The sequence below is a fragment of the Notolabrus celidotus genome, chromosome 10 (genome assembly GCF_009762535.1).
Source record: "Notolabrus celidotus isolate fNotCel1 chromosome 10, fNotCel1.pri, whole genome shotgun sequence".
Classification (NCBI taxonomy): domain Eukaryota; kingdom Metazoa; phylum Chordata; class Actinopteri; order Labriformes; family Labridae; genus Notolabrus; species Notolabrus celidotus.
The window spans coordinates 21316431-21331502 of NC_048281.1; the positions used below are offsets into that span (position 1 = coordinate 21316431).

Genomic DNA, 15072 nt, shown 5'->3' on the forward strand with positions numbered 1-15072 from the left:
GAACGTTGTTTGTTATTTGTTCCATAACGGACTGATTTTTTTGTAGGACACGAAAAAAGCAGGAAGCCTCACATTTTGTTTTAATGTTTTATCAAATATGCCAGGATTGTCTGGAACAGAGCGAGCAGGATGCACGAAGATACTGAAGTCAATGTCCAAAGGCGACATACTATCACTTAGTGACACCGTCACGAACAAGATGATAGTCGTGGAGGATGAATCAGGTATGCCTTTAGGCAGTACGTTAGACACTTAGCAAATATACTTTATTGTATTCAAGGAGAAATTAGTTCAGTTTCTCTAAAGATAGACTCAATCAAGTTTATAATAACACACTCACAATATAATGCCATATCGTGAGAAGAATGAACACAATATGCACCGCTAATGTTAAATAACAAGATAACTAGTTTCCCTTAGCCACACCAAAACAAACTATCTGAGTTAGGAAGGTGTGTTCAATGATATCTTGTTCAGTTAATCCAAGGTTTTAAAAGTCGATTCAAAACAAAATGTCCTCCTTACTTACAGAGGCTATAGAAACTATTCTCTCCTTTTCTAAAAACGCCGAGGAGCTGTTGAAAAGGAGGAAGGTTTATCGCGAAGCCATATTCAAATACCTGGCCAAAGAAGGTGTGGCGATGCCCCCGAACAGCGAGAAGCACCAGCTGATGAAAAGGACGCTGGAGCATTGGTCACCGGGGAAGGTAAGCAGGTGTTTGTGGATATTGGAGTACTAAATTAAATGTTAACGACTGTAAGCTAAGTAGGGGAGAATGGGGTTGGTTGTCACACTTTTTACTGTTTTGATGATTGCTCATCATTAAAACATATTTCAATAGTCATTCCTACATTAAATTGAAGCTATGGGGTTGGTTGTCACACACCATGGGGATGGTTGTCACACACTATGGGGATGGTTGTCACACACTATGGGGTTGGTTGTCACACACCATGGGGATGGTTGTCACACACTATGGGGTTGGTTGTCACACACCATGGGGATGGTTGTCACACACCATGGGGATGGTTGTCACACACCATGGGGATGGTTGTCACACACCATGGGGATGGTTGTCACACACTATGGGGATGGTTGTCACACACTATGGGGTTGGTTGTCACACACTATGGGGTTGGTTGTCACACACCATGGGGATGGTTGTCACACACCATGGGGATGGTTGTCACACACTATGGGGTTGGTTGTCACACACTATGGGGATGGTTGTCACACACTATGGGGTTGGTTGTCACACACTATGGGGTTGGTTGTCACACACTATGGGGTTGGTTGTCACACACTATGGGGTTGGTTGTCACACACTATGGGGTTGGTTGTCACAATGGTATTTCAATGGGAAAAATCTTTTTAAAAAGGCAAGAAGGCAGAACTAAATTTGAAAGTTTAATTGCACTGACAAGTGATAGGCCTACATAACTTAATGCATTTTAACATAAAACGAGCGAGGAACATGAACAGGAAACACATCTTTAGGCCAGCCTATATAACAACATAAAGAACCAATCAAATAGGCCTAACAATAATGGCCTACTCAACTAGGCTACATGCAGTCACTGTCTGAGTTACAGTGATGGCAAATGTAGGGTCTGTGCACTCCAACTAATTTCACCATGCATTAGTTTGCCAACATAGGGGTTGGTTGTTACATGTGACAACCAACCCCAAAGAGAATGTGATGACCAACCCAACTGGATTGTTTTGCTAGCATCCAGGCTAACAACCATCTAACAACTAGTTAGCTAGCTAATAAAAATCTAAACTAAAGCTTTCCCCTCACACTTTTTAAGGGTAACACTTGTTTTGTTATAAACCCATCGTTTAAAAGCCTAGAAGAAAAATACTGAGGAGCTGAATATTTACAATTTGACATGAAAAACACAAAAAGTCGTCTCACCTCAAGTTCAGCTGTCTTACTCCATAGAAGACTATGTGGGTGAGCTCTGATCCTAATTCTGGAAATGTCCATACCCCAATTTGAGAGACAGTGCCCTCTGGTGGCGAGATATAACGAGTGTGCCTGCCAACCAACCCGTGTGACAACCAACCCCGTTTTCCCCTATACTGCAACATGTCCAAAATAAGTACTCCAACCCCAGAGCCGGCCCTAACCAACTTGGTTCCCTAGGCAAGATTTTAACTGGTGCCCCTTGTATTGTAACCAACTTAAACAATCACATCACATATACACTGAAAGACAACTAACATAAAGCTCTATGCTTTACAGGTTTCCTTTGTTTGAAAATAAAAATGACCTCTAAAAGAACATTGTTAAAATGGTAATAACATTGATATTTAGCAGGAAAATAATGACACAATTTCAAACTGCATAATGTAATAGTAGTAGAATGTATTCAGTCATTATATAACAATAATACACTTTCAACAAAGCAACAGTAATGTATTAAGTGATGACTGAAAAGGCAGAAGCAAAATGTTTATTTAAGCCTAGCCTACATTTTCTATCTAATTAAGATAACAGCTTCCAAAGTGTGAAGAAAACAACAACAACAAAACAAAAGCAGTAAATCATGAACACTTAAAGACTTCAAAAACTGATTTGCATGCCATTATTTTTAAAACCAAAAGTGAATCACAAGCTCTTAAATGTTTACTGGCATCATTCCGCAATTTAATCCCAAATTAAACTAGATAAAACAATATTGTTTTTCCTATTATCTTCACATTTTCTTCCTCACTCATTTAGCAGCGCTCCCTATGGATGGCCCACCCCTCTAGCATTTGCCTATACTGCCTGTGCCACGGGCCGGCCCTGTCCAACCTCATTGTAGAAATGATTTGAGATTACTGATGAACTCTTGTTCTTTGAAGGGTAAAGCTGATGAAAGATGTTCACGAGAGACGGAGCGAACAGCGTCTGACTCCACGAACCTGAAGGCAGGAGAGAGCTTTGACCCACTGGTACTCGGCCATGAGTTCTGCCAGTGGTTCTTCCAGCTCCTGAACAGTCAGAACCTCTCACTGGGACAGCAGCCTCAAGAGTGGGGACCACAGCACTTTTGGCCAGATGCAAAGCTACGATTACTTAGCAGGTAAAAAGTCCTCTTACAGAAAATGAATAATGCTGTTAGTTTGGGCAGGACATGGATCCACTCCTGCTTAATACCAAGAAGCTACAGACTGCTTGGTAACGATGAAAAATTTGTTATGGATCAAGATTTGCTATATGGGCCTTACTGACTGTTCATTTTCATCAGAATTCAATTCTAGAATGTTATATTTTCAACTTCATTAACAGAAAAGGGCATAAATGCAGGTCTCTGTATGACTCTGGGATACTGAGATGGATGCACTAAAAGCAGTGATTTACTACAAACTATCTTAGTTTTCATCAGATACATTTTTTTGCAGTCAATTGGATTGTTAGAGAACATAAGCACATAGAAGGATCTTTAGTTAACTTTTCTTTAATACTTATATTTAATTTGGAGAAAAATGACCTGCATCTAAACCCTGATAATGTAGATGTGTCTCTCTCTCAGCACTGGCAGTGAACAGATGGCTGAGTTCCTTGGAGCTGAACTGGTCAGCCTTCGTCTCCAGTCCTTGGCCAGGGAAGAGCGTCTCCTCCTCAGCCCCAACCTTGAGCCTCTCGGCCTCAGGGCGCTTGCGTCCCCACACGGCCTGGTGCTGGTGGCAGTAGCTGGGACCATCCACAGAGACGCAGCCTGTTTGGGTATCTTTGAGCAAATATTTGGCCTCATTCGTTCCCCACTGGAGAAAAACAGCTGGAAGATCAAGTTTGTAAATCTGAAGATCAAAGGGAGAGAGGCCTTGGGAGAGGCAGAGATAGCAGCACCGGCCTTGACGTATAACTCCACTGAACTGCAGCTCTTCTGCAGGTGATAAGGGCTCCCTCCTATTTTTAATCAACGTACTTATCCAACATATTTACCCAGGCTGTTGTTCTCAGAGATCTGATTGGGGGAAACTTTAATGGCGCAATCCTCCCCTGACAGGTCAGGATTCACTGGTTGGTGGACAATATTGCATTTGAATGTACCCAGAAGGTAGATCACCAATGTGTCATTGGTTACCTCCTGTTTTTTTTACTTTTGGGACAATGGGACTCTCTGCTGCTTCTTTTAATGGAAACATATTTTACCTTTTAGAAACTATACTTTGTTGAAGAGCAAATTTTGTTTTTTAGTTTTTATGTCTGTATCCAGTGCCTTGATTGGAAAAAAAATATTTAAATACAGACATGGATGTGCCCTTGTAAATATGTATTATATCAAATCTAAAGATTATATCAGCTCTTCTGTTTTCATTGTGCTTTCCATGACAGAACGGTTACGGTTTGTGAACAGAAGATCCCTGAGCTTTATGGGATACTTTTTTTTTTTGCAAATAGTTTGTTGTGGAATTCATCAATAAACTGGACACAGAAGACTCAGGAGACTGATGGCTTATGTTGAAATAGTTTATGTAGAACTTGATCAAGGAGAAATAACATAACAATACTAGCCTTTGGTGCCAGTAAGATTGTGGATAAAATATAGAGACATGAATGTTTAGTTAACATTTATCTTTTGTAAGAGGTATAAAACAGCAGCTGCTGATAAACAGTATTGTTAGCTATAGGAATTTAAGAAAATGACAGCCTAACTTTAAATGTTTTTCCCTGATATAGTTTATTCGAAGTACAACCACATTTCCCTAAGAGTTAGGGCACAGTAAAATGTTAATTAAAGAGAAATCGATGAACTCATTAAAAGCCTACATTTAATTGAAATGGTGCAAAGACAGTAAATCAAATGTTAAAACTGAAAAATGTCAGTTTTATGAAAAATATATCCTTATTTAAAAAGGATGCCAGCAACACTTTAAAGACAGTTGAGCCAAGGACAACAAAATATTGTAGGGGTTTTGTAATGCTAAAAAAAAAACAGAGAAACATCTCCTAACTAATCAAATTACTTTGCAACAGGTAAGTCACATGACTGGGTATAAAGAGGACATCACAGAGAGGCAGAGTCTTTCAGGGGTATGCATGGGCTCAAAAACCCATAAAATAACTAATGTCTGTGAACACAGTTTGTGCTTGTCCACAAAAGTAAGTTCAAATAATGAAGAAACCATAAACAAACATTATCCAGAAACACTGACAACTTCTCTAGGCACTCAATTTAAGATGCATTTAGGCAAAGTGGAAAACGGTCCAGCAGTCTGACCAGTCAAAAATTGAAATTCTCACAGGAAATCATGGACGTTGCATCCTCCAATCTAAAGAAGAAAGGTACAATCCAGCTTTCAGTGCACACTTCAAAAGCCAGCATCCATGGTGGTATTGGGATTCACAAGTGCCCTTTACATGAGTAGCTTACACATCTGTGAAGGAAGCATTAATGCTGAACAATATATACAGGTTTTGGAGCTACGAGTGTTAAAGAAGAAGTGATGCAACACAACAGTAAACATGCCTCTTTCCCAACTTTTGTAAACAAGTTGCTGGCATAACATTTAAAATAAAAAAAACACTTTTAATTACAACACTTTTTCAGTTTCAACATTATTTATTGTGTGTTTTTCAATTTAATATGGTGTTTGAATTAGTTGCAAAACAATAACATCTTATGAACATTTTACACAACATGTGTTGCACAACACTGATGGAATTGGGCTTATAATTAGGCACACATTTACATTATAGCAGTGTTGATCCAAGTGAGCTAAAGAATACATTACTTGTTCAGCTTGTGCTGTACTGTAGGCTCTATATGGTCCGTTTTATCTGTGATCAATTTGTTCCAAAGACAAACAGGTCAGTGCTTTTCTTTAAGCATCTTCACACATCATGATTCGTGTTTCATATAGAATTTAACTCTAAAGAGCAATCTGATTCTGTCCTTTAATGTCACAGTGTAAAGTAAGAAGCATATTTTGTTGCATTTTTGTTTTAATTTTGAATCTTAAACTGCCTATTAGTCATCAGAGGGCAATCATTTGTAAATATCTTAGCCTTGCAGCTCTGCCAGTGGCTCAAAATGTGTGAGCCACAAATCCTGAAATCACTAGTATTCAGAGGTGTCAAGTAACAAAGTACAAATACTTTGTTACCTTACTTAAGCATAAATTTGGGGTATCTATACTTTACTGGAGTAAATATTTTTCAGCCGACTTATTACTTGTACTCCTTATATTTTCAAGCAATTATCTGTACTTTCTACTCCTTACATTTTAAAAATAACCTTGTTAATCCTAATTCTTTTCGGCTTGTTTTCATTCCGGCGAAGGAGTGAATTTGATTGTGGTTGGACATGATACATTAACATATTAATATAACATTATAGTCATTATGGCCTTTAGAAAAATGTTTTTTTGGGAGGTGGGGTAGTGTACTGTAGGCCCCTGTGGCGCAGCCTAAGCTTTTTTCCTTAATGGCATTTTTTTCCCTCCTACATTACTTTTAATAGTTTTGAAACCAGTACTTTTACACTTTTACTTGAGTAAAAAGTTTGAGTTGATACTTCAACTTCTACAGAAGTATTTTTAAACCCTAGTATCTATACTTCTACTTGAGTAATGAATGTGAATACTTTTGACACCTCTTCTAGTATTTCCTTTTACATTAACAAGGCTAATCATTTGTGGAAGCATTTCCGTGTCCAACCTGTTTTGGCCTTGTTTGATTGTAGCTGTCATTTACGGGCTGACAGCCTCCCACATCCCGCTGCAGTGATTCTCTTGGGTGGTCAGACTGATCTAAAAATAAACACATTCACTAGCTGTGGTCTGGGTGAAACCTCAACCATATTTGTAATTTTTATAATTTTATTGGCCAAAATGACACATGGCATGCAGATGTTTCGGTCCAGCCCTTTAAAGGTAGCAGACATTCTTTATTTACTGTAAGAAATAAGCAGAGGGTCTCATCTTCGGGATTAGGAGATTAAGTCTCCTCTGCTCTACAAGACATATTAAGATAATGAGGCCAGGAGTCAGAATGCTAGGAAAGAATCCGACCTCTTCATCTGTAACAGGCAACCAGGATTAAGAATAATACAGCTCAGCAACAATAGCAATGAAGAGGCCTTAATGGTCTCAGACAGTTTTGAAAGTAGGCCTACAGGATTACCTCCTGATGAGCTTTTTCTTCCTCACTAATTGTTATTTTAAGGCAGATATTGGATGAACGTTGCAAGATTTTTGATGTCATGCTATAAAATATATGTCCTAATTAGATAAAGTAAAGAAAATAATCCAGTCTATTTCAAATGCACTAAATTGACTCATTATTCCTTGAATCTGGTTTTCCACTGATTCTACTGCGTCATCCTCCTCGGGACATTTGGGGTCCACTGGGGCACGGACTCTGCCAGTGTGACTCTGTGGCTTTGGTGGCAAATGTTACATGTGGGAAATTATTCTTGGCAGCTGTTTTCAAAGGCCCCTGGAATAGTTAATATCTGAGACTGTTTGGGTCGGAGCCGCGTGGCCCTTTGTGCTTTACTGGGCCATAGTTGTGGTGAGGGGGGAAACCACTGCAGCCATTGATCTCAGCCTGTTCACCTCTCAGAAAGAATAATAACAAGCTACTCGCCTGCTGTCTTTATGGCACTTGGCTTCTCTGCTTTTTAATAAGCGGTTTGGCCACGGTTGCAGCTCTGACGCACACGCTCAAAAATACCGTTGCAGTGGCGTCTGGTGATGGTTTTGACTCTGAGCTTTTTTTTCCTCTGTTTTACTTTCCCCTCCTCTAAGAGGGAAGTGTGTTTCTCATAAAAAAACATGCTAAAACCTAGCTCCATGGCTCTTTGAAATAGCTTATGGGTGGTGAACCATAGACTGCCACTTTAATTGTCTATGTATTTTTTCCTCCACATTTTATGCTTTGATTGTGACTGATTACATGTTAGAATTGGGCATAGAAACTGCCTCATCACTTTTCAAAGATTACATTATTAAATGCTTCATGCTACGGCCATTTTTCACTCTCTGGCATTATGATGGCTTTACAGATCCATTAATGCCAAAGTGTATTTTAAAAAAATGCCCCCAGCAGTAATTCTTTAAGTGGTGCCCGGGGACACCCAGGGTTTTCTCTGGGACTTCAGAGAGTCCTTGAAGTGATTCTTGGCATTTTATGAAAAAAGAGGAATAAATCGAATCATGTAGTTCTACCTAAAATAGGTAGAATAAGACATGTAGGATTTCTATCACTGTTAACTTCCAGTTTCTGAAATTGAAATGTACTCATTGCTGTCATACAATCCCTAGCATGTAGTAGGTTTGTATGAAATCCTTCTGTACTTTGTTACATTCAGATTTTTCTATAAAAGTCCTTTGTTATGTAACATTTCTTGTCTTCCTGACAGTGACAAGTCAATTTAACTTGACCTAATGACAGCATGAAGCCAGAAGAGGGCAGACAAGCTACACCAGACAGAAGCAGGAAGACTTTGATCCCCAGCCAAGAAAAGAGAGGGGAAAAATCCTTTTAACACTATGACGTGAGGAAACTCATCAATTCCTAAGAGCGATCTGAGCAAGCTGATGTTACCAGGCAATTTCTATCCAGCCACAGCCATGAGCAAAACTGTAAATTTTTCAAGTTTGAATTGTCCTCCATTAAAGTAATGGGGTTCTAAAAGAGAGACACGTTAAACTGTTGCCTTTCACAGACACATGAGCAGATATTTCACAAGTTATTGAAGTGTCAGTAATTTATTGGTACCCGTGAAGGTGTCAGAGACAGCTTTAACACAATACTCTGAGCAGTCTGCACTCAGTGGACAATAAAGGGCAGGATTTATGAATGGGAAGGGAATCAATCAATAGGCAATGATATGTCTCCTGCTGACAAAACACGTTCGAGAAGAATTCAATCAGAGTTTGATAGTGTTGTTTTGTTAGACTTGCCCTCCAACCCGGGAGTGTTTCATAAACTAGTACACACTAAAACTGCACAGAAACAACCACATAACTAGGGGGAAGGGAATGAGGTCAACTGTGTTTGGCAACAGTGTTAAAGCCACAATCCCAGTCTCTTCATACTTGTACTTCTGCTGAGGGGGTTTATGTTTTTAACTTTTTGTTTGGGTCATAGAGGTATGACAGACAGATGTGGACTATTGCAGGGTTATTATTAAGATTTGAATTGTTCTGCAGCTGCTGTAAATTTCACTAGTTAGTTATCCATAATTTTAAATGTTTTCTAACATTTATAATAAGAGTATGACCCATTATGATAATCTTTATTAAGAGATCATATTCAAGACACAGGACCTGAATTTGGTATTGGAACTGTTGTGGTTTTTGTTCACATGGAGTATCATTCTATAGGTTTTAGTGCCTAACTTTACAGTCTGGCTCAAACAAAGTTTCAGTCTATATGGCTCATTTCTTCAGCTGTACACACTGTACAGGGGTTGAGTTTGTCATAACATACAGTACATGATGAAGATAATACAAAAGCTAGGTGTTGTACATACATTTACATAATTAAGGGGCCCAAATGAGTTGAATGACAGATGGCTGCATTGTAGTTGTTTGCTAGTGGGCTAAGCCTGCCTCAGCTTCACCTCTTTGTCCACGTCTAGGTTGAGCGAAAGCAAGTTAAGTTGGCATTTTACTATGGCGACTCCATCGTCCGGCTCCTGAACACCTCTTCCGTTAACAATCGGTGACGTCACAGAGACTATGTGTATGTGTCAGGTCATGTTTGTAAATGAGAACTGGTTCTTAAACATTTTTACCTGGCAAAATAAAGGTCTAATAAAATATGTTTTATACAGTGTTTGTTTGGTGCACACTGGAAAACAGTCTGTTTGGAGAGCAAAAAGGGCAAGACACAATCATAATGCAACCTTGGAACACATCATCAGTCATCCTGTGACAATGTAGCTTAGACTAATGTCTCTACAGCAGGGGTTCCCAAACTTTTCAGCCCATGACCCCCAAAATACCGGTGCCAAAGACTTGCGACCCCCAACGTCCTTCAAAGTGATTTAATGTAGCTTCATTTTGCTGGTCTGCAGAAAATTAGCCTACCTGTATGAGTATGTGGCTGTGTTTCTACTGCTACTGATGCTTTTGATAATTAACTGTTCACCAACTCTAAACTTAGGAGTCATCCGGCAAAAAGAAAGGCAGAAAACTCATCACATTTTCTATTTTCAAGAATTTATTTCAAGTTTAGCTACTAATTTTGTCAATATTTTTTACTATAATGGAAAAAAATCGACTATTTCTAGATAACTTCAAAAAAAAAAAAAAATTCTGGAAGACCTCTCATGACCCCTCATTTGTGTCTTGCGACTCCCCAGGGAGTCCCGACCCATACTTTGGGAACCCCTAGTCTAGAGACCTACATATAGTGAAACTAATATTCCCCTCTTAGCTGTTGTTTCTTGAGACAAACTCTGTTATTGCTTCTCAATTTGCCTGACAAATAGAAACACAAGGAAACAAAGATCCTTGTTGTTAACCGCTGGCTACACCAGACTCCCGAAAAGTTGTCTGTCACTCCCAGATGCTATATCATAGTCAGGCAAATAGCCTGCAGGATGCAAAGATCTTATACCATATAGCAAAGTAGCAGAAACTTCCAGGACAGGTCCATCTCAGAATCAAGATGTAACCAAAAGTTACATTTTTAGGGTGTAACAGCATTGCAGCATCTAAAATCAAGTTTGACATTATGGTTTTGATCTTACATAACCCCTTGGCCCTTGAGAGTGAGTTTGAACATTTCTTTCCTGTATGGAATGCACATTACCCCTGTAGCATCTCAGTACATCCCCCCATTGTCTGAGCTGACATCATTGTTCCATTTCAACACAAATTAGTTTAGACCGACGAGGCAGCAGTCACAGTTCATATCAGCCTCTCTCTTGGCCTGGCGGTGTATCCTTACACATGCATCATTATCTCACATAAACAGTGGAAATGCAAGACCGCCGGGGGAACAAACGACATTCAAGGCAACAAAGCTAAGGGGCTGAGTGAAAAGATCCTGGGCGGTGACGCCCTCATTTAGCGTCAATTAGAGAAAACAACAAGCAGAGTGGCTTGAGAAGGCAGCTGGGTTCAATGTGTTTATTTATACTGAGGCAAATATGTATGACTGAAGCACTGCATGCATCCAAGGCTGTTTGAATCACAAAAACATGGAGAGGGAACAAGGGTTAGAAAAATGTCCCTTCACATTGAGATGTACTTGAGTTTCACACAATGCTCTCCCCTCTTCTCTCTCTCTTTATCTCTTTATGTCCCTCTGTCTCTCTCCCTCTTTCACACATAGAGGCTCCACTGTGCAGCTTTGCACTCAGTCCCTTTCGTATGCAGTGCGGGGGCCCCGATGAGGGCCTTCCCTTGGTCCACCAACTAAACAGAGAGGATGGTGTTATCAGGATGCTGCCAGGAGGTTGTCAGCTCTTATTGGGCCGGGCTGACCGAGTGGCCATTTGGCGGATGCGTGTCGATGCCAGGCTCCCAGCGCCTTCCCCCTGTGGACATCTGCTGCGTGTGGAAAAAGCTGTGGAGTTTGTCTGTGGTTGCATCTTAATCCTCCATCTCTTCAGCTCCAGCCATGCCTGGCCGCGCAAACCAGCAGCTCTGCTCGCCTTGCTTGTATTAATTGCCCTTGCCTGGCTCGCTGTTTGCTTCTGATTACACTCATTAATTTCAATTCCCCAGGAAGCCACCACCACCGTGGCTACATTTAGACAGGCACAAGCGCTCACTTATATACACAGACATGCTCTCATTCCCACATACATGCATGGACAAGCATAAAAGCATATTTATATCGCATCGTGTGCATTTAAAGTACAATGTGAGGTATTTTTCTATAGATTTCATACATGTTTGTCACATTTGCTACACTCACATAACACAGGAATTGTGGTCAAAATAGATGAAAAGAGCTATATGATGTAGTTAAATGAATGCATGGGTTTGTGAGAACATACATATGTTGTTTATCATTGGTTTCATGTTTCCAGTTTCCTGTGATCATATGCAGTGATGCAAACCCTCCCTCTGTGTCATCACTTGCCGGCCATTTGTATGTCATCAGCAGCTGCGATCTGCGTCTGCTTTCTTCCTCAGCCGGTCTCTCTCTGCAGGACAGGGGACAAGAAGAAAGTATACTGACCCCCTGGCCATAAGTCAGTGTCCTCATCCCAGCAGGTGGACCACATCTGGTAAAGCACCAACATCTGGGCCGCCAGGGTGGCCTTGTAATTATTGCAGTGCTGTAGACTCAAAATTGCTTGGAAAAATCAATGTCAAGGCATATTATTACCTTTGACTCATTACATTTCCAAGCTAATAAGCAAACACACATTTAGCATAATCAGCTAAAGTAGGCTAAAGCAGCTTAGTGGCAAAATTTATGAGAGGATCAGATTTTTAAACATTTTCCCTGATGAAGAAATATTGGAAAGTATGTGTCTAATAATCCAGGAAATAACAGCCAGTTTAAGCATTTGCAAAAGAAACACCAGCATTTGATCCAGACTGAAGCTTTACAGTCTCATGCAGGTGTTTAATTGGTGTACGCATGTGCAGAGTGCATCATTACCTAGCGATATCATCAGGTTTTGGTGTTCTTACCTTTTAAGTTAATAACGAGGTACCAAGTATAGCCGCTAACTCTCTTCAGCAGCCACTAAGTCGACCCGAGGGCCAGTAAAACCCTCCCATAATACCAAGCTGTGTGGCCTCTCGCCTTCTGTCACCCTATCACCTCAGAACCTGGGTTTTCAGGGGAGAGAAAGAGGGGCTTCTGGACTGACTCATTGGACAGCTGTACCTTAAAGGGCCTCATGGGGGCGTCGCCCTCAGGGTCATGGCCCTGGGCTGTGATTTGACAGCCAGGCACAAATAAAAAGCTCTGAAGCTTGACAACTTCCTCGCCAAGCCCACCTAACCCAATTAGTGAAGCAGTCCTCAGTTGGAGAAAATGAAAACATTCCTGACTCAAATTCCCCAGACAGTCGTTGTCGTTTATTAAATCTACTTCTTGTTTCAGCCTCTTCCTGAAATTCTCTAACACTTATTTTAATGGTTCACAGAGGAATGACTCAACTATTCGATGTAATGCCAGCGAGTTGCAAATACTCTAATCCTGGTCGGGCTGAATCCTCCAGACAAGCCAGAGTTCCATAGATCAGTATGTTAACCCACTGGTATCTTTTTTTAAGAACCGCCAGATAATGAGCACAGATTTCCTCAGCTGTGTAGGTATGAAACGCTTACATTACCTACTACATCACTCTAGACAGCTAAAGATGCTGCAGGGTAAAAGTAAAGTAGAAGGGTAGACTCCAGCAGAAGTCATATTGATTGATAAAGCACCCTGTGGACTGGCCTGTGGATTGCTCACCCCCCATAGTGTGTTTGTTGTGGGATACCAGACAGCTGCCTGGAGGCCCTGAACAACACAGACAGGCAGAGAAAGACAGTGAAATCAATGATAGTCTCATACAGGGTTCTGATGGGTTCTTCCCAATCATCTAAAGTGGCTCCCTTGGCACTTTTACTTGCACCTCCACTGAGAAAAATAGCATGATTTGTTAAAGACACTTGAGTTCAGGGCAGAAAGGCAAGCACATTGTGCACTAAAGCAGCAATCGATGACTGGAGAAAGATACATCTCTTTCAAGAAAAGAGAACCCTGGCATTATAAAGCAACGCAGAGACAAAAATACCATAAATTCCAGCCTGTGGAAGATGAAGATGGGGAGGGATGCATGTGAGAAAGGCTACATTTGCCTATTGAGACCAGGCCCGGCCCCTGGTGTTTTCTCTCTCCCTTGTGGACTTCTGACAGAGCCAGATAGGCCTCCTCACTGCTGACAGCCAAATGTCCTCATCCATCCTCATCCGAGAGGCCCTCAGGCGTCATCAACCCCGTCTAGATTTCCCAAGACGAAACCCCAAAGCAGAAATCTCCTGCCCCGAGCCCAGCAAAGCCACGGAGCCCGGAGCATCTCGGTGGAGCCTCTGTCAATATGTCATCATCATCATAGCTGCCAGTTGGCAGCACAGGAACCCACAGCAGATGTGTCAGCAAAAACAGCCTCCATTTTATTATTATTTCTTTCCACTGAGTGTCCATTGTTGAATAGAAACCTTCTCTGTATTCACGGCGAAGACCATAACTCAAGCAGCCCATGATATTCTTCCCATTCCTGTGATGGAGAGGTATTTGTGACGATGAACAGACCCGTGAGGGAGCGTTTGTTTAGGCAGGGGTGGGGGGACTCAGACGGGGGAGCTGTATGAGCAGACTTCAGCACTTGTATGGTCCAACCTGACTGTGCTGACAATACAATTTTAGCCATTCTGAAGAAGAAACTGACTGTTTTATAGGATGATACACCTTCAGTATAAATGTAGCACATGCATTATTTACTTTTATCTTTTTTGTTGGGGGCTACAAGGAAAAATATGAGGCTTGACTATGAAGAAATACTTCATAAGGGTCCTTTTTGCCTCAGAAAAGAAAGCATTTCTGAAAGGGTTTAAAGAAAGCCATCACTAAGTTATAGAAGCATAGAGCACTTATGTTTCAAACAGTCACCAATGTGCCTTTGAACAATGTTCTGACTGAATTTACTTTAATGACTCCATCTATCCTTAACAGCAAGCTACTGCAGTTTGCAATAATAGTGTACAACAGTAGCATCTCACAAAATTGGCCAATATTTATTCATTGAGACCACAAAGTGGACTGTAAATATGAAGCACTTTGCTAAAAGCTAGGAAATCACAGCAATAATACGGCCATTTGGAAAACAGAATCATTCTCAGTGGAACATTTCTGGGCTTCATATCATCAGGCCTGAGATGGTAATTGTCTGTAGTGCATTTAGTGAGGGTAATAAGTAGTGACAGGGGAGAAAAGGGCACATAGAGAAAGAGAGGAGAGGCAGAAGAAGAGCAAGCATAGGCTTATTCTTCTCAACAGAATGCCTCGCACCGTGTTCCTTCCTAACAAATTACAGGAAACGGCAACTTTGCAGCTATTGCCGTAAATTAATTTTGCTTGTCAAGGAAGGGAGGAGAACATGTCTACA

General features: G+C 40.8%; 1 protein-coding gene and 1 long non-coding RNA gene across 2 annotated transcripts; one reads left to right on the forward strand and one right to left on the reverse strand.

The window, feature by feature from the left end:
- The first annotated feature begins 7 nt into the window (after positions 1 to 7).
- On the forward strand, positions 8 to 4439 carry c10h3orf38 (chromosome 10 C3orf38 homolog). Its single transcript, XM_034693790.1, has 4 exons — positions 8 to 224; positions 532 to 707; positions 2855 to 3075; positions 3526 to 4439. The coding sequence occupies exons 1-4, from the start codon at positions 98 to 100 to the stop codon at positions 3887 to 3889; spliced, it is 888 nt and encodes a 295-aa protein (XP_034549681.1). The 5' UTR covers positions 8 to 97; the 3' UTR covers positions 3890 to 4439.
- Positions 4440 to 11056: 6617 nt separating this feature from the next.
- On the reverse strand, positions 11057 to 12804 carry LOC117820555. The gene is made up of 2 exons (XR_004632769.1): positions 12605 to 12804; positions 11057 to 12108 (listed from the first exon to the last, which is right to left on the reverse strand). It is a non-coding gene; the product is annotated as an uncharacterized LOC117820555 (long non-coding RNA).
- Between the last annotated feature and the right edge of the window lie 2268 nt (positions 12805 to 15072).

Bases quoted from the DNA above. Each gene is read 5' to 3' on its own strand.
- c10h3orf38 (XM_034693790.1), top strand. From the start codon at position 98: ATGCCAGGATTGTCTGGAACAGAGCGAGCAGGATGCACGAAGATACTG. The intron at 225-531 runs GTATGCCTTTAG...CCTTACTTACAG, and splicing joins AGTCGTGGAGGATGAATCAG to AGGCTATAGAAACTATTCTC. The intron at 708-2,854 runs GTAAGCAGGTGT...TGTTCTTTGAAG, and splicing joins AGCATTGGTCACCGGGGAAG to GGTAAAGCTGATGAAAGATG.